Source organism: Amblyomma americanum, chromosome 5 (genome assembly GCF_052857255.1).
Source record: "Amblyomma americanum isolate KBUSLIRL-KWMA chromosome 5, ASM5285725v1, whole genome shotgun sequence".
Lineage (NCBI taxonomy): Eukaryota > Metazoa > Arthropoda > Arachnida > Ixodida > Ixodidae > Amblyomma > Amblyomma americanum.
This window is the reverse complement of record NC_135501.1, coordinates 184,003,506-184,029,034: the sequence shown is the minus strand read 5'-3', so window position 1 is coordinate 184,029,034 and position 25,529 is coordinate 184,003,506. Positions and strand designations below refer to the sequence as shown.

Genomic DNA, 25,529 nt, shown 5'->3' with positions numbered 1-25,529 from the left:
CGACAGCTTGCCTCTTCCATTCCTCAATATTTAGAAGCGTGTCTATAACCCAGACATTCACAACTTTTCACTTCCATAACAGTACAAACAGCAGTGCAAATAAAAAGTAGGCGCATGACCGAAGAACATCACTTTAAATCATTAAAGTCAATATGGCTAAGAAAAGCTGCACTGCAATGAGACAACCCACAGTTCACGGCCTCATTCTCTGCGAAAAACCACTATGAATTTTATCAGTCATGAATCGTTAGAACGTTATTTCTCTACAGCTAACAACCCCGTAAAAGAAGTGACAAACAGCAAGTTCATTTGGCCAACAAACTTCCACTATCTTCCCAAGCATTGTTGGGCACTTCAGTGCAAAGCAGAAAAGGTGACACATACAGAAGTGGCATGACAAACAAAACACTTCAAAGAATATGATCAACACTGAATTGAAGCCAGGCAAGACTTGAGGCGTTTACTGGACAACATGACCTTTCACCACAGACTCTCACAAAAATATCACTGTTATTATCTTTTGGCATATGCAGTAGCTCTGCCCTCAGGTGTTACCTGTACCAAATGGGCACAAAGCACAGAATGCGACGGCAGCCCATAACACATGCCTAAAAGCACATTTCTGGCATGCGCCCTCAGCCAACCAGCACAAGTGGTCCTCGTACATGCATATCAATGTCTCTAGCTTCATACACATTTCTACTCCCTTGAAATCTGTTTGTTAGTCCACTGTGTTTGGAGGAAGCACCCAAGGTGGAGTAATTTTAAATATGGGAGTAAATTGGAATAACAGAGTAATGAAACAAAAGGAATAAATACGGGATTAGTTTTGAGCAGTTCACCATCCTGTCGAAAATCGCACAGGCTTCAATTTTCACCATGGCAGACAGGTGGAAAAAGCAGGCAACCGAAGCTCGCCGCTCAGGGTGCCTTCCTTACCATAGTCGGATACATATCGAGAAAAAAAAGCGGCTTTTCCTCGTCAAAAGACTCCCTTCCAGCCAAAGGCATCAGCCGATTCTCATGAACCTGCTAACATGACAGTGCGGGGAGTGGCATGACAATACAGGGAGGGGAATATCCCACTGCACTGTCAAGCTAGCTAGTGTGCATGAGAATCGGCTGATGCCTTTGGCTGGAAGAGGGTCCTTTGACGGGGAAAAGCCGCTTTTTTTCCTTCACCTGTATCAGACTATAGCACTGGCACACTCCAGAGTTTTGAGACGTCGGAGTTTACCAAATGCCAACTCATTACTCATTACGACAGTTAATAATGGATAAATTCTGAAGAAGCTTTCTGTCTTCATTGCACGCGAATGGGCATCGTCACATTCAATTTGCAGTGCCTGGAAGCCAAGCAAAGCTGCCGCAGGTGAACAGGTGCAAGAAAGGCTTTGTCACCAGTGATGAGACGCAAACGCATGCAAAACAATGGAAAACATGGATTCGCAGAAACAGGAAAAAAAAAAAAGAGACAGTGAAATTCGGTGTGAAATGAAATGCGAGTATTGCCGACTGTTTCAATGACCAGCTTCCTTCGTTGCTTCTTTCGAGCCTGGCACGGGTTGACGACCTGGCGTGGCGAAAACCGATCTTTTGCTTCTTGTAACGGGAGTGCCGCAACGGGGCCCAGAGGACGAACACTCCTGCACACGCATGTTAGAACGCTGATCTTATTGATACAACACTGAATACCTATCCAAACACAAAGTCACACTGCTTCACAGCTCTCATACTACAAGGACACTATCTTCACTGCATGCAGATGGAGCACAATCAAAACCAATAGAGCTGCAATTAAAGGTGCACTAAAGAGGAATCTAAACTCGTCTTTTTACTGCGGACACTTGATCTACACGTTCCGGGCATTCTTAAAAACTGCGAATTATTGTCCTGTGCGGCCGATTGACCTAATTAAACCAGATTAAACGTCCCGGCTCCCGCCATTTTTTTTAACTCAACACGGTAGGTAGGAGGAGTCAACCAACGCGTCAGCCAGTCCCATGGCAGCTCGCCGCTCTGCCATCGGCAGAGTGATACGTAAATCAAAGAGTCCACGTGTGTTTTTATTTCCATGGGCCTAATTTGTGCCTATATTGTCTGTAACTGAAAATGTTTATTCACAGAAACCTAAAAAACAAAATAAAAGCGAAAGCGAAGCCGTCAAGGGACTGGCTTACGCGTTGGTTGACTCTGCCTACCTACTGCGTTGAGTTCAAGAAAAAGGCGGGAGCCGGGACGTTTAATTCGATTTAATTCGGGCGATCGGCCGCACATGATAATTCGAAGTTTCTAAGAATGCCCGGAACGTGTAGATAGAGTTCCCGCAGTAAAAAGACGAGTTCAGATTCCTCTTTAGTGCACCTTTAAGGCTGCCAATCAGTGTGATGCAATAAAAAACTTGGTGTCAAGAATGTGAGACTTGCAAGAGTAATACTACAAATTCCCTACAAATTTTTTCTATCCAGAATATCACCATGAACATTATGCTTAAAAATAGTCATGGCCAAGGAAACAATAAGCACGTGCCTTATTGAATAAGCACACTTTAAAGGAACCCACAAAGCAGCTTCAAGCTGGATTTCAACGGCATCAGGAAAAAGGAACGCGACCAAACGCTCTGCCAAGTGATGTGCACTTGAGGAGAGCACGGAAAATACAAGAAGCCAGGCTTCATTTTCAGTGAGAGTTTAAGATGCTGAGGCAGTCATTCAGACCCAGTTGATGACATAATTAACCATGAATAATTTTGGAAGTCTGTGGCACTAAGATAACTGCAACTAGATAACTTCTCATATGACTAACCGCAAACACTACCGCGGAAAACCCTGCGCTCCGAGTGCCTTTGAGCCTCCACAAACAATAGCAATTGTTACTCTCATTGCTCAGAGGTTTCACATAAGCCACCTTTTTCGAGAGAGCTGCACAAAAGATGCTCAGGTAAGGCTGCAATGAAGATAAGCATGGTATTCCACCACACCATCACCAACCTGACTACGCACTTTAGAGCCCTTGCCTTAACAAAACTTAGTCACACGGCCGCACGGAGAGTCCTGCCTCCTGAACGCCACCAAATGTTCTCAGCGTCATTTCAGTGATCCGTTAACTACTGCAGGGAAGTGTCTAACAACTGAGCAGTAGCACAGGACTGCGAAGTCACCAAAAAGAGCATCAGGTACTGCAGAAAGCAGCGAGAGCACCTCATCATGAGCAAAAGCAGCAGCAACAGCCTTTCGTGCACCCGTGAAAAATTACAGCTGCAGCTCTAGTATGCGGAGTGGCGTGCCGATCTCTTAAATTGTATTTGGTGGTTCTGAGTTCCCACTGGTTGGTCTGTACAACATTGTTTTTTTTTTTGCTTTTTCCGGCTCCAAAGTTGGGTGTTGGCTCATATGATGTAGTATTGTAATCATGTCTGATTAAGCCTGATAAAGAAAAATAGTTATAAGGCCATGGCTGCCCGATTTATTTCACACCACCGAGTTCAACTAAGTGAGGTCATGGTGACATGTTTTGATCAGCACGAAATGGAGTCACAGGTCCCTATTTTCTTGCATTTCAATCCAGATGAGTCAAGCACCAGGCCAGGGGTTAAGCTTGTGCCCACTGCCTAACCAGTGGGTACCCGGCAGTACTGGGGTTCAAACCCAATCCTACCTCCCGAATCTGCGGAAGCTCTCACATCATGCTCATGGCTTCCCCCGCTCATTCACAGAAAATTGAGGTAACATTCACAAAGTGTGCGCCTTACTTACCTCTCGTCTTTGGGAGTTGCCAACTGCGGAAAACAGGTTCATGTTGCCTAGTATGTCTCCCGCCTTGGGTCCGGGTTCGAAGTCAGTAATGCGATAATCATACTGCGCAAATATGAATGCAAAAGCATGGCAGTAGAGTGAGTTAGCATTGCAAAGTGTTTACGTACAGCTGGATCACAAATATCGACAAGCAGACAAGTTTCGCTTCTGGTCAACGCAAATATCTTTTAAAACCTTGGTTTGTCCATCATTCAACGGTCAAATACGAATTCTCCTGAATTCGCACTTTTACCGTGTACTCGTGCAAAGCAGTACCCAAATGGCCTCCTGGTGAAAAGCTTTTTCATACAGATACTGATAAAGCGCTTGACAACAATGTAATGACAAGACTTTCTATTTGCGAACACAGAGCTTTCAGACATAGAAAATAAAGCAACATTAGAAATTGACAAGCCGTGGCCAGATGCCAACAAACGCGCCAGGCTCGATCAACCATATACCAAACATCGTCAAAGTTATATCAGCCTTGCCTTTTGCGATCGCCATAGCACTAATGCATCAGAGTGAAAAACAGAAAACTGCCCCAGCTTCTCTGCACGTACCACAAAGCTTTCATCAAGCTCTTCAGAGCTGTCCTGGTGAAATAACACAGGATTTGGTGTTTCACGGTGTGTCAGGTCATTTTCTCTCCCACTCGTCTCATGTGCACACCCCAAAGGACTTCAAGATCCTAGTCCTTTCATTCAAAGGCGCACAGTGCACAGCCAGACAGCAGATATGAAAGGCCTTTGCCTCCGAGGTCCTGAGCCTTTGCTGTACATAAAAATGTGGAATCCAGCAACCAGTTCCAGGCAGTAATGTTTAAACTGTAATTAGAAGGCTTCGTCCACATTGTTGCTGGTGCTCGGGACCAAATCCTCAGCACTTTAGTAGCATCAGTCATATTCAGCATTGCCCACTGCATCTGGTATTCCCGTAATTGAAAGGAAATTGCACACACCACCACAGAACAGGCGCCAAAAATGCATGAGGAATATAAACGCTTGTTTGGCAACCTTTATAATTGATTTTTTTTTCCCTCAAAATTTTGCACTGCCAAGTAACGGCAGTGGTCCTTGTAAAAGCAACACTCTTGGTCAATGTAACATGTGCAGTATCAACGCATGTACCAGATATTTTTTGTTTTTTGTGACACTCTGGTTGGCAAAAAATTCGAACAAGCCAGTGGAAAAAGTTCCTGGACAGTACGAAAAATCCAGGGCTGAAAGGGTTAGAGCCAACTAAGCAGACAAATAATCTGGAACAAATGAGCAAATTGTGAACTCGCAGCTTTTTATCAATGTGTACTTTACCTATCGCGAATTTCTTCATTTCAGGTGCATTTAGCACCCTTCGCTTTGCATATGGGATGCTCTTTTAATGCCACCTAGTGAAAGCAGCAATAAATATTTCCCAAAACAATGGGCTGGGTAGCACGTCTTCTACCATTATTTTCCTGTCCGATTTTACTAGTAATTTTTTTTTTCTGAATTTCATGCATCATATGCGTCTTCAAAACACAAAACGATTCCACAATCCCTTGGCTGTTGATTTCATAAATCCTGTTGTTTTAATATTACAATTACCAGTTATATTGACAGTGTACATAAATTTTTGTGTGTGCATGTAAAAAACTACCCAATGGTGTTTTTTGTTCAAAAACTTACTGATTGGGTTTTTGAGAACTATATATTCTATATAGACTAAAAAAATTGGAAGATGCTTAAGCTTCCTCTTTAAGAGTGGAACGCAACAGCGTGTTGCAGCACTGCCAGGGAGTCCACGGAACGCCATCGCCCGTTCGGCGCGGCGCCTTGCCCGTTAGACAAATTGCTCTGCTACGTACAGTGAAACGGAAGCGCGGAGCGGCAAACCACAGAGAAGCGCTGCCAGGAGCCTTGCCGAAACGCGCGGGACTCAAGTTGCAGTCGTAGTTCGTCGGCACATCGTTAGCGACCAACCCGATGCCACGAACGCCAGCGCAGCTTCCGCGCCGAACGAACGGGCAGCAAGCCGCAAGCTTCGTGGTGAACGCGCTTTGGATGTGCGCTGCGTTGTTCGCCGCTCACCGCGTGATTCCTGCGTGCCCGCACGGCCCCGCTGCGCCCGAACGAGACGAGTGGAAGGCGCTGCTGTCGCGCGCCATCTGTTGGGGCAGTGGCGCACATTGCGAGGAGGAGGAGGTTTGGTTTATGGGGTTTTACGTCCCAAAGCGACTCAGGCTATGAGGGACGCCGTAGTGGAGGGCTCCGGAAATTTCGACCACCTAGGGTTCTTTAATGTGCACTGACATCGCACAGCACACAGGCCTCTAGAATTTCTCCTCCATCGAAATTCGACCGCCGTGGCCGGGATCGAACCCGCGTCTTTCGGGTCAGCAGCCGAGCGCCATAACCACTGAGCCACCGCAGCGGCGCGAGGAGGAGGAGGGATTTTTCGCTCACGGCTGACGCCGACACCGGCTTTTCTGCGACACAAGCTTTTTAACGCTGTCACGTTAATATTTGTTCCGAATAAAAACCATCAATGGTGTCTGAAAGGGTTACTCATGCCTGATGACGTTTGACACAGAAAAATAATTCTGCCCCTACTCAAGTGTACGTGTTGGACATGCAAAAAAAAAAAGTAACAGTTACAAGTGAGCTTTAGCACCCACCAGTAGAGGTAAATGAAGAAGAAGAGAAGATAGAATGCCAAGCGGATCATGGAGTCCCGCAGATGCCGCTTGAGGTTCCCCCGGTTGTGGATCTCGGTTGGATCGTACACCCCGAAATTGCAATCTGGCACTGACAAGTACCTGCACAGCATAAACAGATGGCATTCTTAGAAAAAAGCGGCAACTTGGTTTTCATATCATACAGCTTTCCTTTTAATGACTTCAACTCCACTACTGTGACGCGAAGATAAGAACTGCAAAAACCAAACACATTCAAGCAATGAACGCTGGTGTCGCTGAACAACAACTAGGTGAAATACAGCACATGTTTACAGTTATCAGTCATTGATAGTACAATCACTTCCCAATCTTTTGCCCAGTTATAGACTATCTAATCTCTATGTTCCCCTTGTTTTTTGCATTGTATTGCTTGTCAGCATAATTTGGCTTGCAAGTATAAGCGAAAAGTGTTTGAAGGCGATTCCAAACAAAAAAACTGTCATGCAACCCAACTTTTGTACCAATTTCCATTACATCTGCTACAAAATTGTGCGCTGCAAGTTCTGATTACTCTATTTTTTATTTCGTTTGCACATCCCATGACAAGGATTACAAGGTGCAATTGCAAGAATGCACAGCTCAGGTCAACGCAACTAAGCTTCACAGCTGAGCAAACTGGTTTCACGTAGATGCTAATGAAGACAATAAATAACGATGGCATCAACATCCTGAATGCTGCACAGCTGTGTGTCTATTTTAATGACTGTACAAAGCACACAGTACTCCACGTTAACTCCTGTCCAAATATATGGGAGTAATATTACTCCATAGGGAGTAACGTTACTCCATGAGGAGTAATATTTACTCCTGCCTTTGAGCAGGAGTAAATATGCATACCGGAAAATAGTACCAAGGATCCTTCGCTCAAAATGAAGACAAAAAAAAAGGTTGGGCAGCACAGTTGGTTTAACTAGCAGGCATCCAGCTGCATTTAAAATGAACTTTTTGTGGTTAATTACTACATTGTAGAAAACTGCTGTTGCAATAAAGCGATCTCACTACTGCAGACAAATGCCTTTGCATCCTTTAACCACGCATACATCGCAACACTTGTTTCTATAGCACATTTGGGTGTAAGGCTGCAAAATAGTGAGGCTTCCGCTTCCAAACCACACGTTCTTGACAACACATCTTTATATACGTTAGAGCAAGAATCTATGAAGAGTGTACAACTCTGAGGACTCACTTGTAGACCTGCCACACAACCATAGGGACATTAAGTCCAAATAGAATCCAGTGGAAGTTGACGAAAAACAGCAGGACTGTCAGGACGGCTTGCGCAATCACTTCTGGAAGGACCCACTGCAGCAAACGAAAAAGAAAAAACAAAACTATACAAATGACTGCAGTGAAAGAAAAAAAAGACAAGAAGGATTGCTATGAGCCTTTGCAACTGCCCCCTGATACAAACCTCACATTAATGCAATTACAGGCATGCCAACTCCATGCACAAATTATCATCCCCCAAAGAAAAACATGTTTTGTGTGCTGTCCTGTCCTTCCGCAGTGTTAGAGCATGAACCACTGCCAACTCCCGCCTAAATAAAGTTCTTAATTCAGAGAAATATTTAGTAGTTCAAGTGAACTTTGGTAGATTAGCGTGTAAGCTTAGCTGCATGCTATGCTGGCATGATAGGTCTAGGGCAAAATCAAGCAGTTATGAACAAAACAAATCAATAAAAATATTTCTGTGCACAATGAGTAAAACACCAACCTACATGTGATTCTCTCTATTTATTAACGCCATGCACCAGAACTGATTTTGTACACATGGCTGCGCAGTATTACCATTTGCGAGTTGGTGTTCACACATTCCCATACTTTTGCAAGGTCTCACCGGACCACAACAAACTTTCCTCAACAGAGCGCGCACAGACATGCTTACAGTCTCAAAGCCTGAGACAGACACGGCAGGTGTGACTAAAGGCAGCATTACGTCACCACAAAAAGAAGGCTGAAGCTGAGACAAAGGACAATGCAACAACACATGGCACTGCCCGTTAGGCAACTTAATGGAACAAAAGGGGAACAGTGTGCTATCGAAGAACCAAGCCCAGCCAGAACAAAAGGCCCGAACAATGGACTGCCAGGCGTTCACAAGTTTCCAGCTGTCTCCAAAACAGCAGGCAACAGTGGCTGCTCCCCATCACAAATCCACATCTCCCAAACACCTGCTTTGCAAGTCAGGCAGTACTGCATAAATAGGCAGGGTTTTTGAGCTTTGACATACAGCTCTTCCTTCTGAAATAGAAGTTTAAATCCTGTTTCAGCTGAAGGAAGCCGGGCATAAATTCTGCCTGGCAACTAGCATTCTCACCTAACTGATGGGGAGTGATGAACAGTATAAAACAGTGAAAAACAGGATAAAAAAAACAGTATTCTCATCTCTCCCTCTGTCCAGATTTAAAGTAATTTTCCACCCAGCAAGAAGAAGGCTGCCATCTACGCACACTGTTAAAACTGCAACGTACATTGTACAGACGAAGCTTGCACAGGTGGGCTTTTTCAAAAGCACATCGGACACACTGCTGCAACTGAACTGTACTGGTAAATGTCAAGAGTGTAGCTTTGGAAGTGCATGACTGGTGCTGCAATGCTCACACATCAGCTCAGTGTGCCCAATAAATTCCACCAGACCGCGTAGAACCGTGTACCATTAACTTTTTATTCCACTGGTAAATGGCTCATGACTGTCTATGCCCCTCTGCAACCAAACTGACAGCCAGATAGCTGTTAGTCTCGCAAGTGGCACTGAGTGCACATAACCACAAGGTGTGATCACAGTGAATCTCAAAACCAATTCAGCTGCTATGCTCAAGAGATGCACTACGGTCTGAATTCTCATCTTAGCAACCACTGGGGAGCAATCAGGCTTGGCACTGAGTAACATGCATGTATAGGTGACATGTAATCCACTAATGTCACAAAGTATTTGCCATCACACTTCTGTGCAAGGACGCTTCTTCCTAAGCAAGGAATTGAACCGATGTTTACTACATTGACAAAGTCCACAGGAATCCCACAAGTTCACTTAGTGGCTGTTAGTGGAACAATGCTTACAGCAACACAAAATCGGAGGTGCTAGTCGGCATACATCATACATTGGCAGGTAACATGATTGAAGAGAGTAGGTTGGTTTGGTTTGGTTTATAGAGTTTAACGTCCCAAAGCGGCTCAGGCTATGAAAGACACCATAGTGAAGGGCTCCGGAAATTTCTACCACCTGGGGTTCTTTAAAAACATGCACTGACATCGCACAGCACGCGGGCCTCTAGAATTTTGCCTCCATCAAAGAAAGTAGGATGGTAATGGCCACATAGGCACAAAACTAAGCTTGAATTATTCCGTTTGTCCGAGCATGTTTCTTCTTTTTTTCAGTCACAATTCACAAACACGTATGCGGCGAAACTGAATACTCCACACAACTTGAAAGGCATATATATAAGTAATTTTTAGGAATATATAAAGAAAACAGGGGATATGTATTTCTCCTGTGCATTTAAACGCAAGCGCGGAATTACTCCCAACAAAACGCGTAATGTCAGCTCACTCTTATCAGTATTTACGACGGCGATATATGACTTACCCCATTTAGCTTGGAACAACATTGCTGCGCGTTGAGGTAGTCACATTCTAAATCGGACAACGTAATCACCTGCGCTTCAGATAAGGAAAGGGACAGTACTCGGAGAACACTACAAATCCGCAAACAAGCACCGTCGCGTGAAAGATTAATAAGCGCGCATATGCAAGCAAAAAGAAGCGCCGCCTCGTCATTTCAGAAGCGATTCCAAACGCAACAATGTGACCGCCGGCGCAAGTTCGTAGCGAAGAATTTCTGAGCAAATGCCGAACAAAGTGCTATCCATCCCGTAGCTGTCGAGACAGGGAGTGTCGGAATAGTCGGTGTTTACAACGCTGGCTTCAGAGTAAACGCGAAACAGCGTATTCGCCGAGAAAGTGACATGCTCTAAGCCGGCAGCTCAAAAGGATACAACATAAACGGTGAGGAATAACAGGGCGCCAGTGTCGAACAGCGAAAACACGAACAACGCAACGTCGTTGACCATTGTTCATGCGCGATACGCGGTACCTTCGCGACACACGGGAAAGTCCACCGTTTATGAGAAGGTATTGTCTACCAAACTTGGCACAACGAAAGAAGTTCAACTCAACATCCTCCGTGAAAGCACGACGCGCCCACTTGCTTGCGCAAAGCGCCTAGCGGCCAAGTTCAAAAGCTTACGTAATCTCAAACGCAGACTCGCAGCGCAGTTGGGGCTAGCCTCGAGCGCAGCGTCCCAATTTTGTTTAGCAATGGCCGCTGGCGTTCAGCGGGCGATTGCTGCTAGTCAAAATTGATCCCATAGTCACAATGCAGTGGCTTGCATAAGGTGCGCGATTGGTGGAAAAAAAAAGTGTTTGACGGCACCACGGCTTCTCTACGGCGACGCAGAACGTTGTTGCATCCTTCTCCTAGGTGAGAACTTGTATTTTCTGTCTTCTCCGCTCTATTTGAAGGGAGAGACGCTGAACGAACATCGTGACGTTTAGTTTCATTGTTCTCAGCAGTCCCGTCGCATGTTTAACGGCAGGCTCCGTAGGCTCTCGCATCGTTTCAGCGTCGTGCAGCTAAGCGGAATAACAGGCCGTTGCGACGATAACTCTGGTCACATAAGTGTCGTTCTGTTAGTGATTTTCGCAAGATTGATTACCAGCTCATTCATTCATTCCGTCTCGAGCATTTGACAAACAAGGGCTGCTCGACGAAGTAGACAGCTTGGTCCTTAGTATATGGTTTAATGTTTTATACTTTGTGCGCCTATGAGCTTGAATCTTTACCGAGAAACGCATTCATGAATGCCAACCCGACGTCATCGCATTGACATTACGACACCCTTTATCAAAGTATGCCCGCTCTCGCGTTCAATTTATTCCGCATCTGCTTGGACCGCAGATAAACTAGATTATTTCGCGGGAGGAGACGGTCCTGGTGCAATATTGCGCTTTACGAAGGACCCTTAGCAAGGGGGTATCTAGTTATGCGTGCTCTAGTCGTGATTGCAGAGAGGAGCCAAACGCAAAAGCCTGCGTGCTAAACAACCTGGGGCTTATACACGCGCTCTCTAAATTTCCTCTTTCCTTCTAGCCAAGATGCACGCCACCCGATTGGCTTGAATGCATCGAAGAGGGAACGATGTGTAAGAAATCGGAGACGCTGCGGCGTCCGAACGCGCTTGTTCGTGTTGGCGTTGTGTCTTGCGATATCCGTGCAGCAGCTGTTTTCTTACGTTTACGTGTTGGGCTGCGGCTCCTCAAGGTTGTTGGCTTGTGAGTCGTGACGCGCCAATGAGGAAACACGAATCAATCGTCGCGGAAATTGTCGGAATTCGAACGCAAATCGTTGTTCGCGCAGGGTGTTGTGGTTTCGCATTCAGGGTGGGATCACGGGTGCATAAATTGATGCACTGTTGCTTGTCATTGCGTGTTCGCGAGCTTTGCTACCGTCAAGAAAATGCACCTTTGAGATCCTGAAGTTGACCGTTTGCCACCTGCAAGCTTGCTGAGAGGATTGGCTGTCGCAGTGAGGTCAGTGAACTCGCCTGGGAGACAGAAAAACAGTCGTGCTATGGAGATGTCTATCACGTGGGTGTCAGTAAACTCTCCTGGAAGCTAAAGACAGTCTGCTTTGTTCAGTGTTTCATCACTTTCGCATAGCCCGTGCAGTGCATGTTAATGTAACAGTCGCATCTTAAGGTATTCGTTTTGTTTTTTTTAAGACAATGCCAACTGTTTCATCGCATCGCATCACTCTGCATGCTCGCATCGCTGAGAACGGCACACATTTTGAAAAGCCAGTCTTCTATGTTTTCTGTCTGGCGCATCTGTTGGCATATACTGTGCAACTAAATTCTTATCGTCATTCTTATCATTTTTATGTTTACCCATATGAACTACGAATGAGGAAGATCCTGGCTTCTTGATAACATTCCTTGCATGCAGGGAATTCTTGTGGATCTTAATACTTTGTCCACTGCTGGCACAAGTTTTCTCCTTTGTCTTCCTTATCTTTTACATGTTTGCTTATCTAAACTTATCTGCAGGCTGCAGTGAAGGCAGCTTCGTGACTGTTCACTGATAAGTGAACTTTAGTTGGAGGAGGGGGTCTACATTTTTGTTTGGTATTTTTAAAGCTTTTGTTATCCCTGCTTTCATATCTAGTGCCGCCTTTACAACCTGCAGACAAGACTGCTTGAAGAGTGGCTTTAGGGCCCTTCCTTTACTGTTGGTACCAAGTGGCTGAAATGTGCATTAAGGCTGTGTATGAAAACTAAACAAAATTGCAGAGAAAAACGACGTTATCTTGTAGCTCACTTTTTGTATGAAACATTGTACATCGTTCAGAAACTATCTGATGAGGCTGGAAAAAGGTATTTACTGTTGAGGTCCGGCCTTGAGAAAGGGCACGTCTAAAACGCAAGTGTGCTGCTCAAAGTATAATGCATAGTCTTTGTGCAGGTGCTACAGGTAGCTGCCATGTTCGCTAGCGTAGCATAGAAGGCAACTGTTTAGCATATGCTTATCTTTTCAGGTGTTTGTACCCTTTGTTGAAATGATTGGTTGTGTTTAGCTGATACAAACATTGCTAGCCTGCACTTTGAATGTGATGATGTAACCAAAATTGCATATTTTCACCACAGATGCTCCAGTTTGTTTTCAGGGTGTCCTGTCCCAGTGCCTAGTCTTTTTTAATTGTAGTTTTTTAGTATTGTGGGGCCCTACTTCATCGCTAGGCAGACTACATCCCTGAGCTGCTATTGTGGGCATGGCCAGTGATTTCTGTGTACAGAAATTGCACACTGAAGAGTGCTAGAAGTGGCCTTTTTTTTTTCTTGACTCTGAGAACAACATCTGGAAAGGTGCCCTGCGTAGCTCTTGAATAAATGCCTTTCCACATGGCTGGCCCGTGTGGGGCACAAGAGCTGTGAACTTTACGATGTGTGACACTCTTGCTGCTCTTTGTCTGAAATGCTGCGGCTGTTGCTATGCCTACTGGAAGAGCTGCCATTTTTCCAACGCAGTGAAGTTCAGGCAGCAGGTTTTTTGCTCTGAGGAAATTATGAGAAAAGAGAAGGATTTGTTGTCACCTTAATTCATTGCGGAGGAATAGCTGTTCGGAGACTGTGCTGGTGTTTCAAGCAGCTTGCTGGTCTGATTTGCTGGTTTCTTCAAAACGCCCACATCTGAATAGACTGGAAGCATAAAAGTTTCTGCATTCTAAGCTGAATGCGTTCAGCACAGGAGTAACACGATCATTTTACGTGCACCTCGTATGCTTTGGAGCAGTGCCCCTCATCTTCGTCATCTCTGATCGCGTTCGCTCAGGATGGCTAATGAGTGTGCCTCTATTGCTTCCCAATTTGTCGGTGAGAGTAATTTCTAGTTTGCCCTAATTTAGAGAATGTTCCCACTTACACCTTGCTACTGCCACAAAAGTGGCTAGCTCAGTAAAGCCAAAAGTGCCGTGTTTAATCCACCTTTTTCACATGGCCGCCTTGAACATATGCGTCTCACCTCCTATGCCCTGTCCCGAGCTCCACTGGTTGAAAGCAAATGGCCAGGTTTTAGTGTGCATGCGCAGTTCATGCTGGTGAGAGGCGCAAGCAACAAATGATGGCAGCTGTCAAGCACGCACGTGTTAGTTTGCATGCGCAGTTGTCGTTTCATAAAAACTGGTGCTGGTGAGAGGTGCAAGCAACAAATGAGGGCAGCTGTCAACCACGCACGTGTTAGTTTGCATGCGCAGTTGTCGTTTCATAAAAACTGATCGTGCCTGCGTCATCCATGTGCCGTAATTATTGCATCACATGACTGGAATGCAGCAATAATTGATAAGTTGCCATTGTTTTTCAGCGTCAGATGTGATTCGCTTATCAGTTCCACTGACTGAGCTGTTCAAGTGGTTGGCTACACTTTTTCGCCACTTTCCCTTTTTTCTTGTTCCACTGCAGGTCTGGTGCTCCAGTGGACAGCCATGGCTCGGGAACCTGTAATTCTCAATGTTTATGATATGGTACTCTCATCATTGCACATTTCTAATGGCTAATCGAGTAACTGTGAGGGTGGATAAGGGATGTGTGGATAAGTCGATAACAGTGTCCGGGAAAATCAGATACTGTATTCCTATCGGTATGCATGCTTAGCAGTTAAAGTCTGGTCAGATCAGTGAGGTCACTTGTCAGGCATGCTGTTTGTTTCCCTTGTCATGTAATGTCGTTGTTGAAATGTGAAAACATTGGCAATACAGCCCCAGAGCTTATCCTTGGGCACTTTTTCTGACAAGTGCTGTCTTGCATAGATGGTAACAATGTGTATGATGCTGAAGCTACATTTCACTCTATGCGATGAACACAATCCTTACCATTCTCAGTTTCTCTTAGGCACAAACACAATTCTAGATTTGTCTTTTTTTTTTTTTTCAGACAAGCAAACGTTTTTGAGTGAACTTCACCATTGAAAACCTTTATTTCTTTCAAACGTAACACGCAGATATTTTAACCTATGTTTAGCACGTGACAGCTTTAGCTGTTCATGTTCCACAAAACCCAATGCAAAACAACAATACAGTTTCGTCCTCGAGGAGACATTATGTGTGCCACCACTTAGTCGAAGATAGCTGATTTGTGTAGGAAGCTTTTCTGCTATTGGCACATATTGTTAACTGACAGGGATGCTGTTTATTGGTAGGGCTAAATGAAAAGCAGCTTTAAACAGCAGAAATATGTCTATGGATTGAGATGCTTGGTTCAAGTTCTGCATTTGTCTGCGATGCTTTTACTGTGGCCAGCCTTACATTTTAATTTTGTCATTACTTACAGTACTGGATCAATGAGTACACGGCTCCCATTGGCCTTGGAGTGTTCCACACTGGAGTAGAAATCTACGGAACAGGTGAGCATTTATTTTTGCAGTTAGACAATTGGCAGTGTCGAAGGAGACATTAAGATAAATATTATGGTAATAGTATTAATGTGTAAGGAACATTTATGTTTGCAAGATGCTTAAGGCCATTTGAAAGCTAACTTTGGTCAGTTCTTTTAGGGGCTTCATTAGCAGCTGTTTTTACAAAAGTGCCGTATAATCTCGGGTAAGGGCTGCATCAGTGTATGGGCCGCACCTGCTGTTTTGAACTAAGTGATTGAGAAAAAAGATACGGTGATTTTATTATTTTAATTCATGTACCTTTTAATTCATGCACCTTCAAAATTCACACCCGAACTAAGAAAGAAAGTGCGGCCCTTACATGAGTTTATACAGTATGTATCGTAATAGTATTGAACCAGATTTTATTTATTTATTTCAAACCTGGAGGTATACTGTTATGACAGGAGCTTGACAGTAACTGCAGCAGTCGATCAGTAGTACTACCTTCTGTTTTGCAACTTGCTGAAATATGGATTACTTATTTCCTAGCACTTGCCAGTAATGAAAGCAAGTTTTGCATGCCGATGGCAAGTTTGTGTGGACTGGTGTTTTGAGCGTAACTTTTGCAATTTCTGCATATAGTATTTTGTATTTTATCTTCCAGAGTATGCATATGGGGGTCACCCATTTGCCTTCTCTGGCATCTTCGAAATCCCGCCGAAATTTGCAAACGACCTTGGAGACCAGTTCAAGTACAAGTGAGTGGCAGTGCATTTCAGTATATTTGACTCCCCAGTGACAAACGTATTTTTGGGGCTGTGGAGAAGAAATACTGAGAAATTCTTGCAGGCAGCATTAGTTTAATGAGCACCGGCTTGGTGTTGTTAGCTAGAAATAGCTCAAGATGTTTTTGTATGGTATGTTTTGGCAAGATCCTATGAAAGTTCAAGGGCCCCAGGAGTGGTTTTCATCGAGAGTAAGCAAAGCTGAAACACTGACAGGTATTGAATGGCCCATTGTCACCGTACAAAAATCTACGACCTAGCTTATATAATGCCGGAGATATTGGTGATAAAGAACAGCCCTCTTACTTTTCTCGATCAACCCTTACACCGGAGAAAGCCAGCTTGAAAACCAGTGTACGGATCCTTTAATAGCATCTGCACGCCTGCGTAGTGTACAATACGAAATTTCCAAAGTGCATAGATAAAATGTGGCTCCTCTGAGAATGACACCAAGTGGAAGATATTTATTTTTTCCTCATTATTATTGAAAGTTAAGTTGTGACAAGAAAGTAATTGTATGACATTTGAGTTTATGCACATTATGTCACTGAGCAATGGTATATACACTGTTTGTTCAGTTCGCATTGTGAAAGGGGTGTTGTTTTCAGAAATTTTGCTCTGACAAATGGTAGAGAAATTAGTAATGGCTTTGTGCATTATTAGGGAGAACGGCGCAGCTACTGAACTCGTAAATGAGAGCAGTGCTGTCGTGAGATGATCGGAACCAACAGCTGTGTATTGAGCTTTTGGTTCACTTTTTGAGCCATGCTATATCAAGAGTAGCATGCTAATGCTAATGCAATTCCCTAAATGTTGCAATCACAGATACATCCAAAGTGCCCGCCATAATTGCCAGCCACATGCAGCCGTACTTACAGCTACAGTGCCCTGCATACCGCACATTACAAAAGTCAGTACTTTCTGTTTATAACAGGAGTGTACCAGTTCCTAACGTTATTACAAAAATGGCTTTTTCCAACCTAAATATTGAAGCTAGGTCGTTGTGTCATCTGCCAGAGAAACAGGAGGCCTGCAGGAATAGTCATAACAAATTGTAAAACCGACCATAACGACAAAGCAGCCCAAAACATTTTTGGGTGTACTGCTGCATTGGCAGATGATGGAACAAGATTTCAAAATTTTGATCTTCATTTATTATATATGACCTAGCATTTGCGCACATCTTTATCTCTCCTAGACGTCTGTAAAAAATTGTCACGCTTGCTTAACTAAAGATGCATTAATAAATTGACCAGCTTTTTACATTTCTGCAATGTAAGAACTGCCATTGATGAAATACTGGAAGTTTGTAGCTTCTTTACAATGTTTTCGTTGCCTGGGCATTGCAAGGTTAAGGAGGTATGCATAACTTCGTGATGGCATGCCTGTCTTTCCTATTCCTGTGCTTCACTTTTTTTTACATGTTATGCGTTGCAGCGACATGTGACTTGTTACAGCACATTGTGCTTTGTGTAAGAAACCTAGACAAATGGGAAGGGACACACAAATAATTGTGATATGTTGCTGCTGTGCACTGTCGCCATGCGTCATCGTTGCTTGTGCAGGCAGAGCATCCTGGTGGGCCACACAGACTTCAACCAGATCGACGTGCGCAAGATTGTGGAGGAACTGGGTAACGAGTTCCGCGGCGACCGCTACCACCTCATGAACAAGAACTGCAACCACTTCTCGGGAGCCCTGACCAAGGTGGGGAGAGTTGGTGCCACACTGTTGCATTTTTGGCTGCTTACATGGTGGTGCGCTTCTATGGCCAATTTTGTTGTTGTTTTGCAGTGTTAGCTGCTCTTAGCTTTTTCCCCGCTGTAGCGGCATCGGTGTTGTCCGTAGGCGCTAGTTTGCACCGCTGTGCACAGTGCCACTTCATGTCCCATGCTTCTCATAGGGGACTTCAGCATGGTACCTCGAGTTTATGCACAACAGTATAAAGCTACCTGTGCAAACAATCCCTGTAATGGTTGTCACTCAGATGGTGGAATCAGGCCCTATGAAGCCAAAGTGATCCGGCAAGCCAGAGATTGCAAGCAGAAATGACTAGCCCAAAACAGAAACAGTGTTACGTAAACGAGCTCTTGCAGTTCATGCCACCGAAGCAGAAGTGAAGCGATGTAAATGCTAAAGAGCATGCCTTACATGCCACCGAAACATGTAAGCACGAAGCAAAGCACATTCAGCGGCAATACCTTACAAGACAGATTCAGATGCAAGCCCTGCAATTAATGTTGCGGCAGCCTAGGCGCACTGACATAGATGCTAAAATCCAGACATGCAGCGCGCTAACACAAATTTTACCGATCCTGAGGTCATCATCGTTACATTTTGTTTGAAGAAAATCACCACAGCGTTCAAAAAAAAAGTGTCTGCAAATTTTTCACTTTCTCACTACGGCTAACGCTGAAACATTCGCGTTGCTCAATGGTAGCTATTCTGTGAATTTTTTTTCTTGCTCATGTTTGTGCAAGATTTTCTTTGAACTTGCTGTTTAAAACGGAGTGATTTCAGCCAAATTTTCCCATGCCACGCGGAGGATCCAGGTAATTGTTGTTTTTAACGGATATGTATCACATGGCAGCCGCACTTGGGAGAGCAGGCCACGAAGAAAGAAGAGGCACCGTAAAGACATGCTACGACTATGCTTTGAATCACAGATTTGTAGGATGTGATTTCTTTGTTGGCCAAAGTGAGCATTTATGGAAGTACATATGCGTATCTAATCAAACTTGAAATTTAAACTGGAAGAACTACGCTTGACACCTTTTTTCTGTCATCTCATTGTTGAAAAATAGTATACCTAAGACTAATAGCTCTCCCTTTCTAACTCTAAATCTTACAGAATGTTACCCACTGAGTGTGCCGCCACACCAGCTACGCAAACATGTGGTGAAATTGGTCTATTGGTTGTCCATTTAATTCTATTGGTTGTCTTTGAATGAAGGTGCTTGTTGGGGTGCTTGACTGAGCATGCCTGCTGTGTTGGGGCGCAGATCTTGTGTGGAGAGGAGATCCCGGCCTGGGTGAACCGGCTGGCATACTTCAGCTCGTGCGTGCCTTTCCTGCAGCGCTGCCTTCCCCGAGAGTGGCTGACGCCCATCGCACTCCAGGCTAGCCCCTCCCCTTCCTTAAGACTACAATGAACTCACCATTAAATGCACTCGCTTCGTTTTTTTTGCAAGAGAACAAGCACTCTGTTTCACAAGCCTGCCTCTCTCTTTTTTTCTCAATGTACTCTGTGGTGCTTTTTCGTTGTTTTGGTGCTTTGTGTGGTGTCTCGGGTAGTGGGACTCTCTTTGAAATGCTTTGTCTTTGCATAGGCTGCAAAGATGATAGCACCACTCTACCTTGGCAATGCTATGCAACCACGCTTTGCATAGAGGGGGGGGGGTATGCGGATGGATAACACTGGCTTCATTTTTTTTTTATATATAGTGATGCCAAGATGACAATATTAATTGTAGAGAATTAAGAAGAGGCCTTTGTCCTGCAGTTTACTTAGCTCAGCCGAAGAAGACGATAGGTATAGCTGTGTATGAAAGGTTGTCACGTGTTGGCATGTTCGGTGTCAGCAATTTAAGGTCCCTTAACGTCATCACAAGTCTTTAGCTGCTTATGATGTGCAGTTGCAGGGAAGCAGTGTGTTTGCGGTGACGATGCGACGCATGGCGACCACCTGTGAGCTAATGAAAATGGAGCGTGCTCTAGCTGTCGGCATGCACGCATTGCACAGCACCCTATGTACCGACATGCACATGCTCCAGTCATAACCAGCATATTGCAAAACTCTGAATGTGGAAGTATGTTGTCTGTGTTTGAAGAGGTGTGTGTTCCTGTTGCTGTGTGCTTGTGCGACAAGCAGTGAAGTTTGCAACATCAAGAACGCGATCATAGTATGCCTTTCCCTCGGTGCACAGCCATGCAGTAGTTGCTAGCTGGCAGTCATTTGAGAGCACAGGCTCCACTACGTCGTTTGATGGAAGAATGAACGAAGGAGACCCTGGGGTCATTTGCTGTCCAAGTTGTTTGCGCTTTATGCAAGAAGGATGGTGAGCCACATTGTGTGTGTTCATGCGAACAGGGCTGCTGCTTTAGTACCCTTGCTGCATCGTTTCTAGCGTTGCATTCTACACCTCATTAGTGCATGCGCTTCAGTTTTTCGTGCATTCTGAGGTACTACTGTTTCAAGTGCTGGAACACTTACGGTGTTATTTCTGTGTGCTTACACAAGCTCTAAGCCTTCTTGCTTCAACGTAACTCTCAAAAGATGCATTTCTTCACACGGGTGAACGAAAACACATTTGTGACATCACCCTCCTCAACCTTAAGTGTGCACTGGAGGAAAGGAAAGCAGGTGACAAGTATATGTGCTAAAAAGTATGAAATTCATGCGCTTCAGTTTTTCTGAGGTGCTGCTGTTTTAGGTGCTGTAAATGCGGTTTTTGGCACCTAGGGGTTCAGGTTGCAGTGTTTGCATTTCACACTCAAGACCTTGCGGGAAGCATTACTGGCAGCATTCAGGCATGGCAATGTTACTTTATTATGCACGGACCTGCATCGCAGACTCTCAGAAACAAGGAGAAAAAAATGTGTTTATTAGGTCTGTTGGCAAACCATACTAGTAAAAGTTGAAACTGCACACATGGTGTGCTCTGTGTTGTGGTGTGGTCCTGCATGTTTGTGTGTGGGGGGAGGGGAGGGGGTCACCAACATTAGAGAGTGATGAGTCGGTTATATAGCTACTACACTAATTTAGCTCTATGGCCCTCTGTTATAATGCTGGGCATGGTCGTAAAATGGGTCACTGGTCAGTATTGTACGTTTATACCCATGTAAGCTGTGATGACAAGAGGGATGCCCACAGATTTTTCGCTAGTCAGTGGAACCGGGTTCACGAGCTTCGCTGGGTGACTTCAGTGTAGTTAACAGCTCAACTGCAAGTTCACATTCACTAGTGGATCACGAGTATTGCAGCTATAGGCACCAAGAATCTAGAACTATATAGTTAGGCGGTGGCGTGTAGTCTTTATGCCTGTTTGAGTTGATGGCACAGTGTTGAGAGAGGACCTTACACCAGAAGGACACCCTATCTGATACCCATGTCAATTGCATTTCATTACAAGTCTTTCTCAGTGTTTATTATCCGCATTTTAATAAACATAGATATGAGCACAATAGTGCCGAGTTTGATTGTGACATTCTTTTTAACAGTACCACTTCTGTATCAAAGCTTCTGCACTTTGCAGCACCTCTTGAGAGAGAACATAGGCAACCAAACTTCCAACCAGTGAACTTGTAGCCCGCATTTCTCTCTTCTGCTCTGGGTCCCTGGTCTTTTGTGCACTGCATTAGTGTGTTAGGTTGTGCCACGCTACCATGCCCAGTCTGATGCCTTGGTCAGTTGTAATCCAGCATTATTTGTAGCCAAATGTTCGTGTTTTTACAATGAACCCTTTCATGGATAGTGTTAAAGGGCCAATTCAGTGGAGAACCTGATCTGGTTGGCATCGTCACTGGTATGTGCGGAAAAGAAAGAATGGTCGAGAGGGTTATGATGTCACACATGAGCTGTGGAATGAAAAGTGATGAAAAATTAAAAATGGTGATTAGAAGGTCTCAACATGACTCAAACATCATTGGGACATGTAAGTGTAGCATTAAGTAAACGAGTTGCGCTGAAAACTGGTAATTATACAACAAATATTGCACTTGTTGCTACGTGGGGTCAAGGAACATGACTTCCCTATCATGAAGACAGGCAGGTAATTAGTCGGGAAGTGAACCCCTGACCATTGGGTTGCGAGTTGGACTTGCTACCCCTAGGCCACACAGTCACATTCGTATGCCTTGGTTAAAGCGGGGATTATATGTATATCATGCGGTCTTTCACATAATGTGGAAACAGTGTCCATGTCTGCCTGGGCAAGAGGTGCCGATGACAGCACCCGTTAACGCTACCCTTAAAGGCAGAGCATAAGCATCCCCCAATTTTTTTTTTTTTTTTTTTGGCATGCCACCGTGTTCATTTGGGTGTTGTAATCACTATGCTAGAGGACTGGCAACAAGCAGTCACGCAACTACCAGCTGCATGGCGTTGTAGACAAATGTGGTGATCATTTGAAGCACCCTGCGATTCTAGCCACCCTCATTTTCCGATTACCTGATCAGAAAGGTTAAATATAAACTCTCTCCGATTGTAAGTGAGGTTACTTTTTACAGTTCTGAGAGGCTACTGCCTTCTGGGGCCATGGTAGGAGGTACACTCTTTGTCAAAGGTAATGAACCCAAAAGTGTCTCCTCCTAAGTCATGCTGTGCGACTCTTTATCCATCGCCAAGCTTCCAAATCTCAAAGTTGACAGGAACCCTCGTCCTAACCTCTGAGAACCTGAGCACTTCCACAAACGTTACAAGAGCTTCGCTGCACAGCTTAGGAGCAAACCCCTTGTGCTGTTCACTTTTGTCAGGGGCTGCACATCTGTTTTTTTTAGTACAAGGTACAAGAGGACCAGTTGCCAACATGATCAATGTAAAGATAATCCCACTTGCAGCTTAACATCGTCACCACTGCTACCCTAAACACTTTCTGTTCAAAGGTCTCCACTTTAATAAAAAAAAAATGTGTATGCGTTAGCATCAGTGTTCTTCAGACAGTGCAGGCGTGTGGTGCAATCCAGTCTGCCAATCACTGTGTAACATGCCCTACCTCCTCTCTCCTCTTTTCCACTCACCTTCCACCCTCTCTTAGTCTTCCTTCATGCACTTTTCCTCTCCCTTCCCCTTCTCTGAAAGTGGAGAGGGGGATTTCCCTTTCTTTTCTTCGCCTCCTGGCAACCGAGGTTTCACAGGCCAATGCCAGACCCTTGCGATAATGGGAGAAATACTGTGAGACGTTGCCCTCCCTTGAGGCAAATGGGTGACAAGGCTGTGCAACAGCCTACCCCGAGTGTACAGTGGAGGAAGCCCCTCAAGCAGCTCTGTCGCTGTAAAAAGGGTGCTCCGATTTGCATTAATGCGGTCTATTTTTGCACACCTCACCCCTAACCCCCCACGTGCAGGCTAGCATACAGGAGGGCAGCACGTCGAGGGTGCACAGTTCGCCGCCTCGCTCCCCACCGCCCAATTCGTCGCGGTCGTCGCAGAAGCGTGTGCCTCGGATCTGACACGTGGCCCCCGACATTAGGATGATGGCCGCTGCACACTTACCGCTGCTCTCTCGGCCGTGCTCTGTCCCGCCATTGCAGGAAACAGCATTGCTGCCAGTGCTTGTCGGTTTCTGAAGCACGGCCCGGCCCAACATGGATGGCATTGGTGGTGTGGTGAGCGGATATTTTGCCATTTCTCTTAGCTAACCCTGCTTTTTCTGGTGTTCAGAAAGAAAAATTATGCTTCCTTATCTGTTAGTGTAACATTAGGTGTTAACATTATAAAAGACACAAAGAGAGCAGAATGGGCCAGGAAACAAATTAAGTTAATGATATCCTAGTTGAAATCAAGATAGAGAAATGGGTGTGGGCAGTGGTCATGTAATGTGAAGTTGACAACCGATGGTGCCGTAAATTAACCGAGTGGATTCCACGAGAGGGCATGCATAGGGGGTGGTGACAGACAGGTAGGCGGATGAAGTCGGGAAGATCGCGCAATTAATAATGACCGAAGCTGGCACAGGACAGGGTTAATTTGGCCTTTGCCTTACAGTGGATATGGTTAGGCTGATGATGATATGTTAGTGCACCTTATTATGCCTGCTCTTTCTACTGCACTATGAACAACTAATTTCTTTCTTTCTTTGCAGAAATCAAAGATAAAAAGAAGAAAAAAAAGGATGTGCAAACAGCTCACAGCGCAACTGCTCGAACGTAACTTCTTCGCAGGCTGGGTCAGCCAGCTTCAACTGGTGCTACACATCCGTTGTGCCATTCATCTATAGGGAGAGAAAAAACGAATTTCTTGCAACACTTGCAAAGGCGTTGCATCAATTGTGTGCAAGTGTGTTTGTGCATTCACACATCCCCAACTTTGTGTGCTTCGACTCCTAAGAGGCGTGCCTGGAGTTTGTTGCCGAAGTGTGGGGGAAGAAATTGGTGTGCATCCAACCCAAGGCCATGCTTTAGCAAGTGCTGTATGACCTGCTACAGTGTCGTCGGCGGGAACCTTGTCAGCAAGCTGGCTATAACGGAACTGGACTCGTACAGAGTGAGGGGACTTGGAATCCTCGGCGTATGACTGTTGAGAGAAAACACCAGGCTGCACTAAGGGCATTCGCTTGGGCATTTCGTGTCGGCAGAAATTTGCGCTCTCATGATCAGAGGCACGCATGTCGTATTTGTTTGTTTTTACCCGTTGAGTGCATCGCTTGTGCAAGGCTGTCCCCCTTTAACTTGTGATTCACAAGATATGCAAGTCATATACTTGCGCAAGTTTTATACTGGCATTCTGCGTTGGACGCTTGCCAGTGCATTTTATCGTTATGTGCGCAAGAGACAAATTTTGGAATGTTTCGAGTCTTGCTCAGTGCACTTATTTTAGACCATTGCTTCTGACCGTGATAGGCTGCACTGCTGAGCCCTGTACGCTTTTGCCCAAACAGTGTGACTGGAGTGTCTCTTCTCGTGAAGATTGCGATACGTTGTCAGCTGTGATGTGAATCGTTCACAGTTCAGTGTGTGGCTTATGAATAGTCCCTGTAGTTATACCAAAGCTGCATGTTAAACCCAATGGTCCATTTTGTTTGTTTAATATAAGCATTTTGCGTTTTGTAAGAAACTGTTCTTATAATATCGCCTCTATCAAAGTCTACAAGTTATATTTGCCAAATGGCCCAGTTTTAACTCTTGTGGAAGTTGCCGTCGTCGTGACAGTCACAGTGGCTGTTGTTTTGCAGTTTCCAAGGGCTTGCCAAACTGTTTGATTTAATGGTGCTTTTTTTTACATATTATTGCTGCGCATGATATGTTTTTAGCTATATGTATATGGACATTTTACCTCAAGCTTCTGAAAGTGGGCTTGTGGAGCAGCGAGCCCTTTAAGCATGTTTTAGGTGCACAATTAAACCAATGGTGTTGAATGCGTTACTGCATATCTCTCTCATTGTTTAATGCTTCCTGTTGACATTTCCTTTTTGAACAACAGTGAACGTTCCAAGTAGACCTTAGCTTTCTTTTTGCATGCAGGTGCTAATCAATTCACTGCCAAGCACTTAAAAAATCCTTGTTTTGTCACCTGTTTATTATTAGTAGCCAATGCAGCGGTGGTAAACGAGCATAGTTAGGTTGACCTTCCCAGCAACGAATACAATGGCA

The 25,529-nt window shown here is 44.7% G+C and overlaps 2 protein-coding genes across 5 annotated transcripts; one reads left to right on the top strand and one right to left on the bottom strand.

Moving 5' to 3' along the window:
• Positions 1–1,213: 1,213 nt before the first annotated feature.
• On the bottom strand, positions 1,214–10,770 carry cnir (cornichon-like protein). Its single transcript, XM_077666038.1, has 6 exons — positions 10,506–10,770; positions 10,097–10,165; positions 7,697–7,812; positions 6,451–6,591; positions 3,756–3,857; positions 1,214–1,646 (listed from the first exon to the last, which is right to left on the bottom strand). Exons 1-5 carry the CDS (start codon positions 10,578–10,580, stop codon positions 3,803–3,805), a joined length of 456 nt encoding a protein of 151 aa, XP_077522164.1. The 5' UTR covers positions 10,581–10,770; the 3' UTR covers positions 1,214–1,646; positions 3,756–3,802.
• Positions 10,771–10,874: 104 nt separating this feature from the next.
• Positions 10,875–23,546, top strand: LOC144133156 (deubiquitinase DESI2). 4 transcript variants are annotated; one of them, XM_077666037.1, is made up of 8 exons: positions 10,900–10,990; positions 11,660–11,711; positions 14,523–14,584; positions 15,390–15,462; positions 16,100–16,193; positions 17,786–17,927; positions 19,223–19,339; positions 23,286–23,546. In XM_077666037.1, the coding sequence occupies exons 2-8, from the start codon at positions 11,708–11,710 to the stop codon at positions 23,388–23,390; spliced, it is 597 nt and encodes a 198-aa protein (XP_077522163.1). In that variant the 5' UTR covers positions 10,900–10,990; positions 11,660–11,707; the 3' UTR covers positions 23,391–23,546. The 4 variants fall into 4 exon arrangements, with proteins under 4 accessions (XP_077522162.1, XP_077522163.1, XP_077522161.1 ...); XM_077666036.1 differs by lacking the exons at positions 11,660–11,711; positions 23,286–23,546 and having other exon boundaries at positions 10,875–10,990; positions 19,223–19,443; XM_077666035.1 differs by lacking the exons at positions 10,900–10,990; positions 11,660–11,711; positions 23,286–23,546 and adding an exon at positions 12,080–12,099 and having other exon boundaries at positions 19,223–19,445.
• Positions 23,547–25,529: the final 1,983 nt, after the last annotated feature.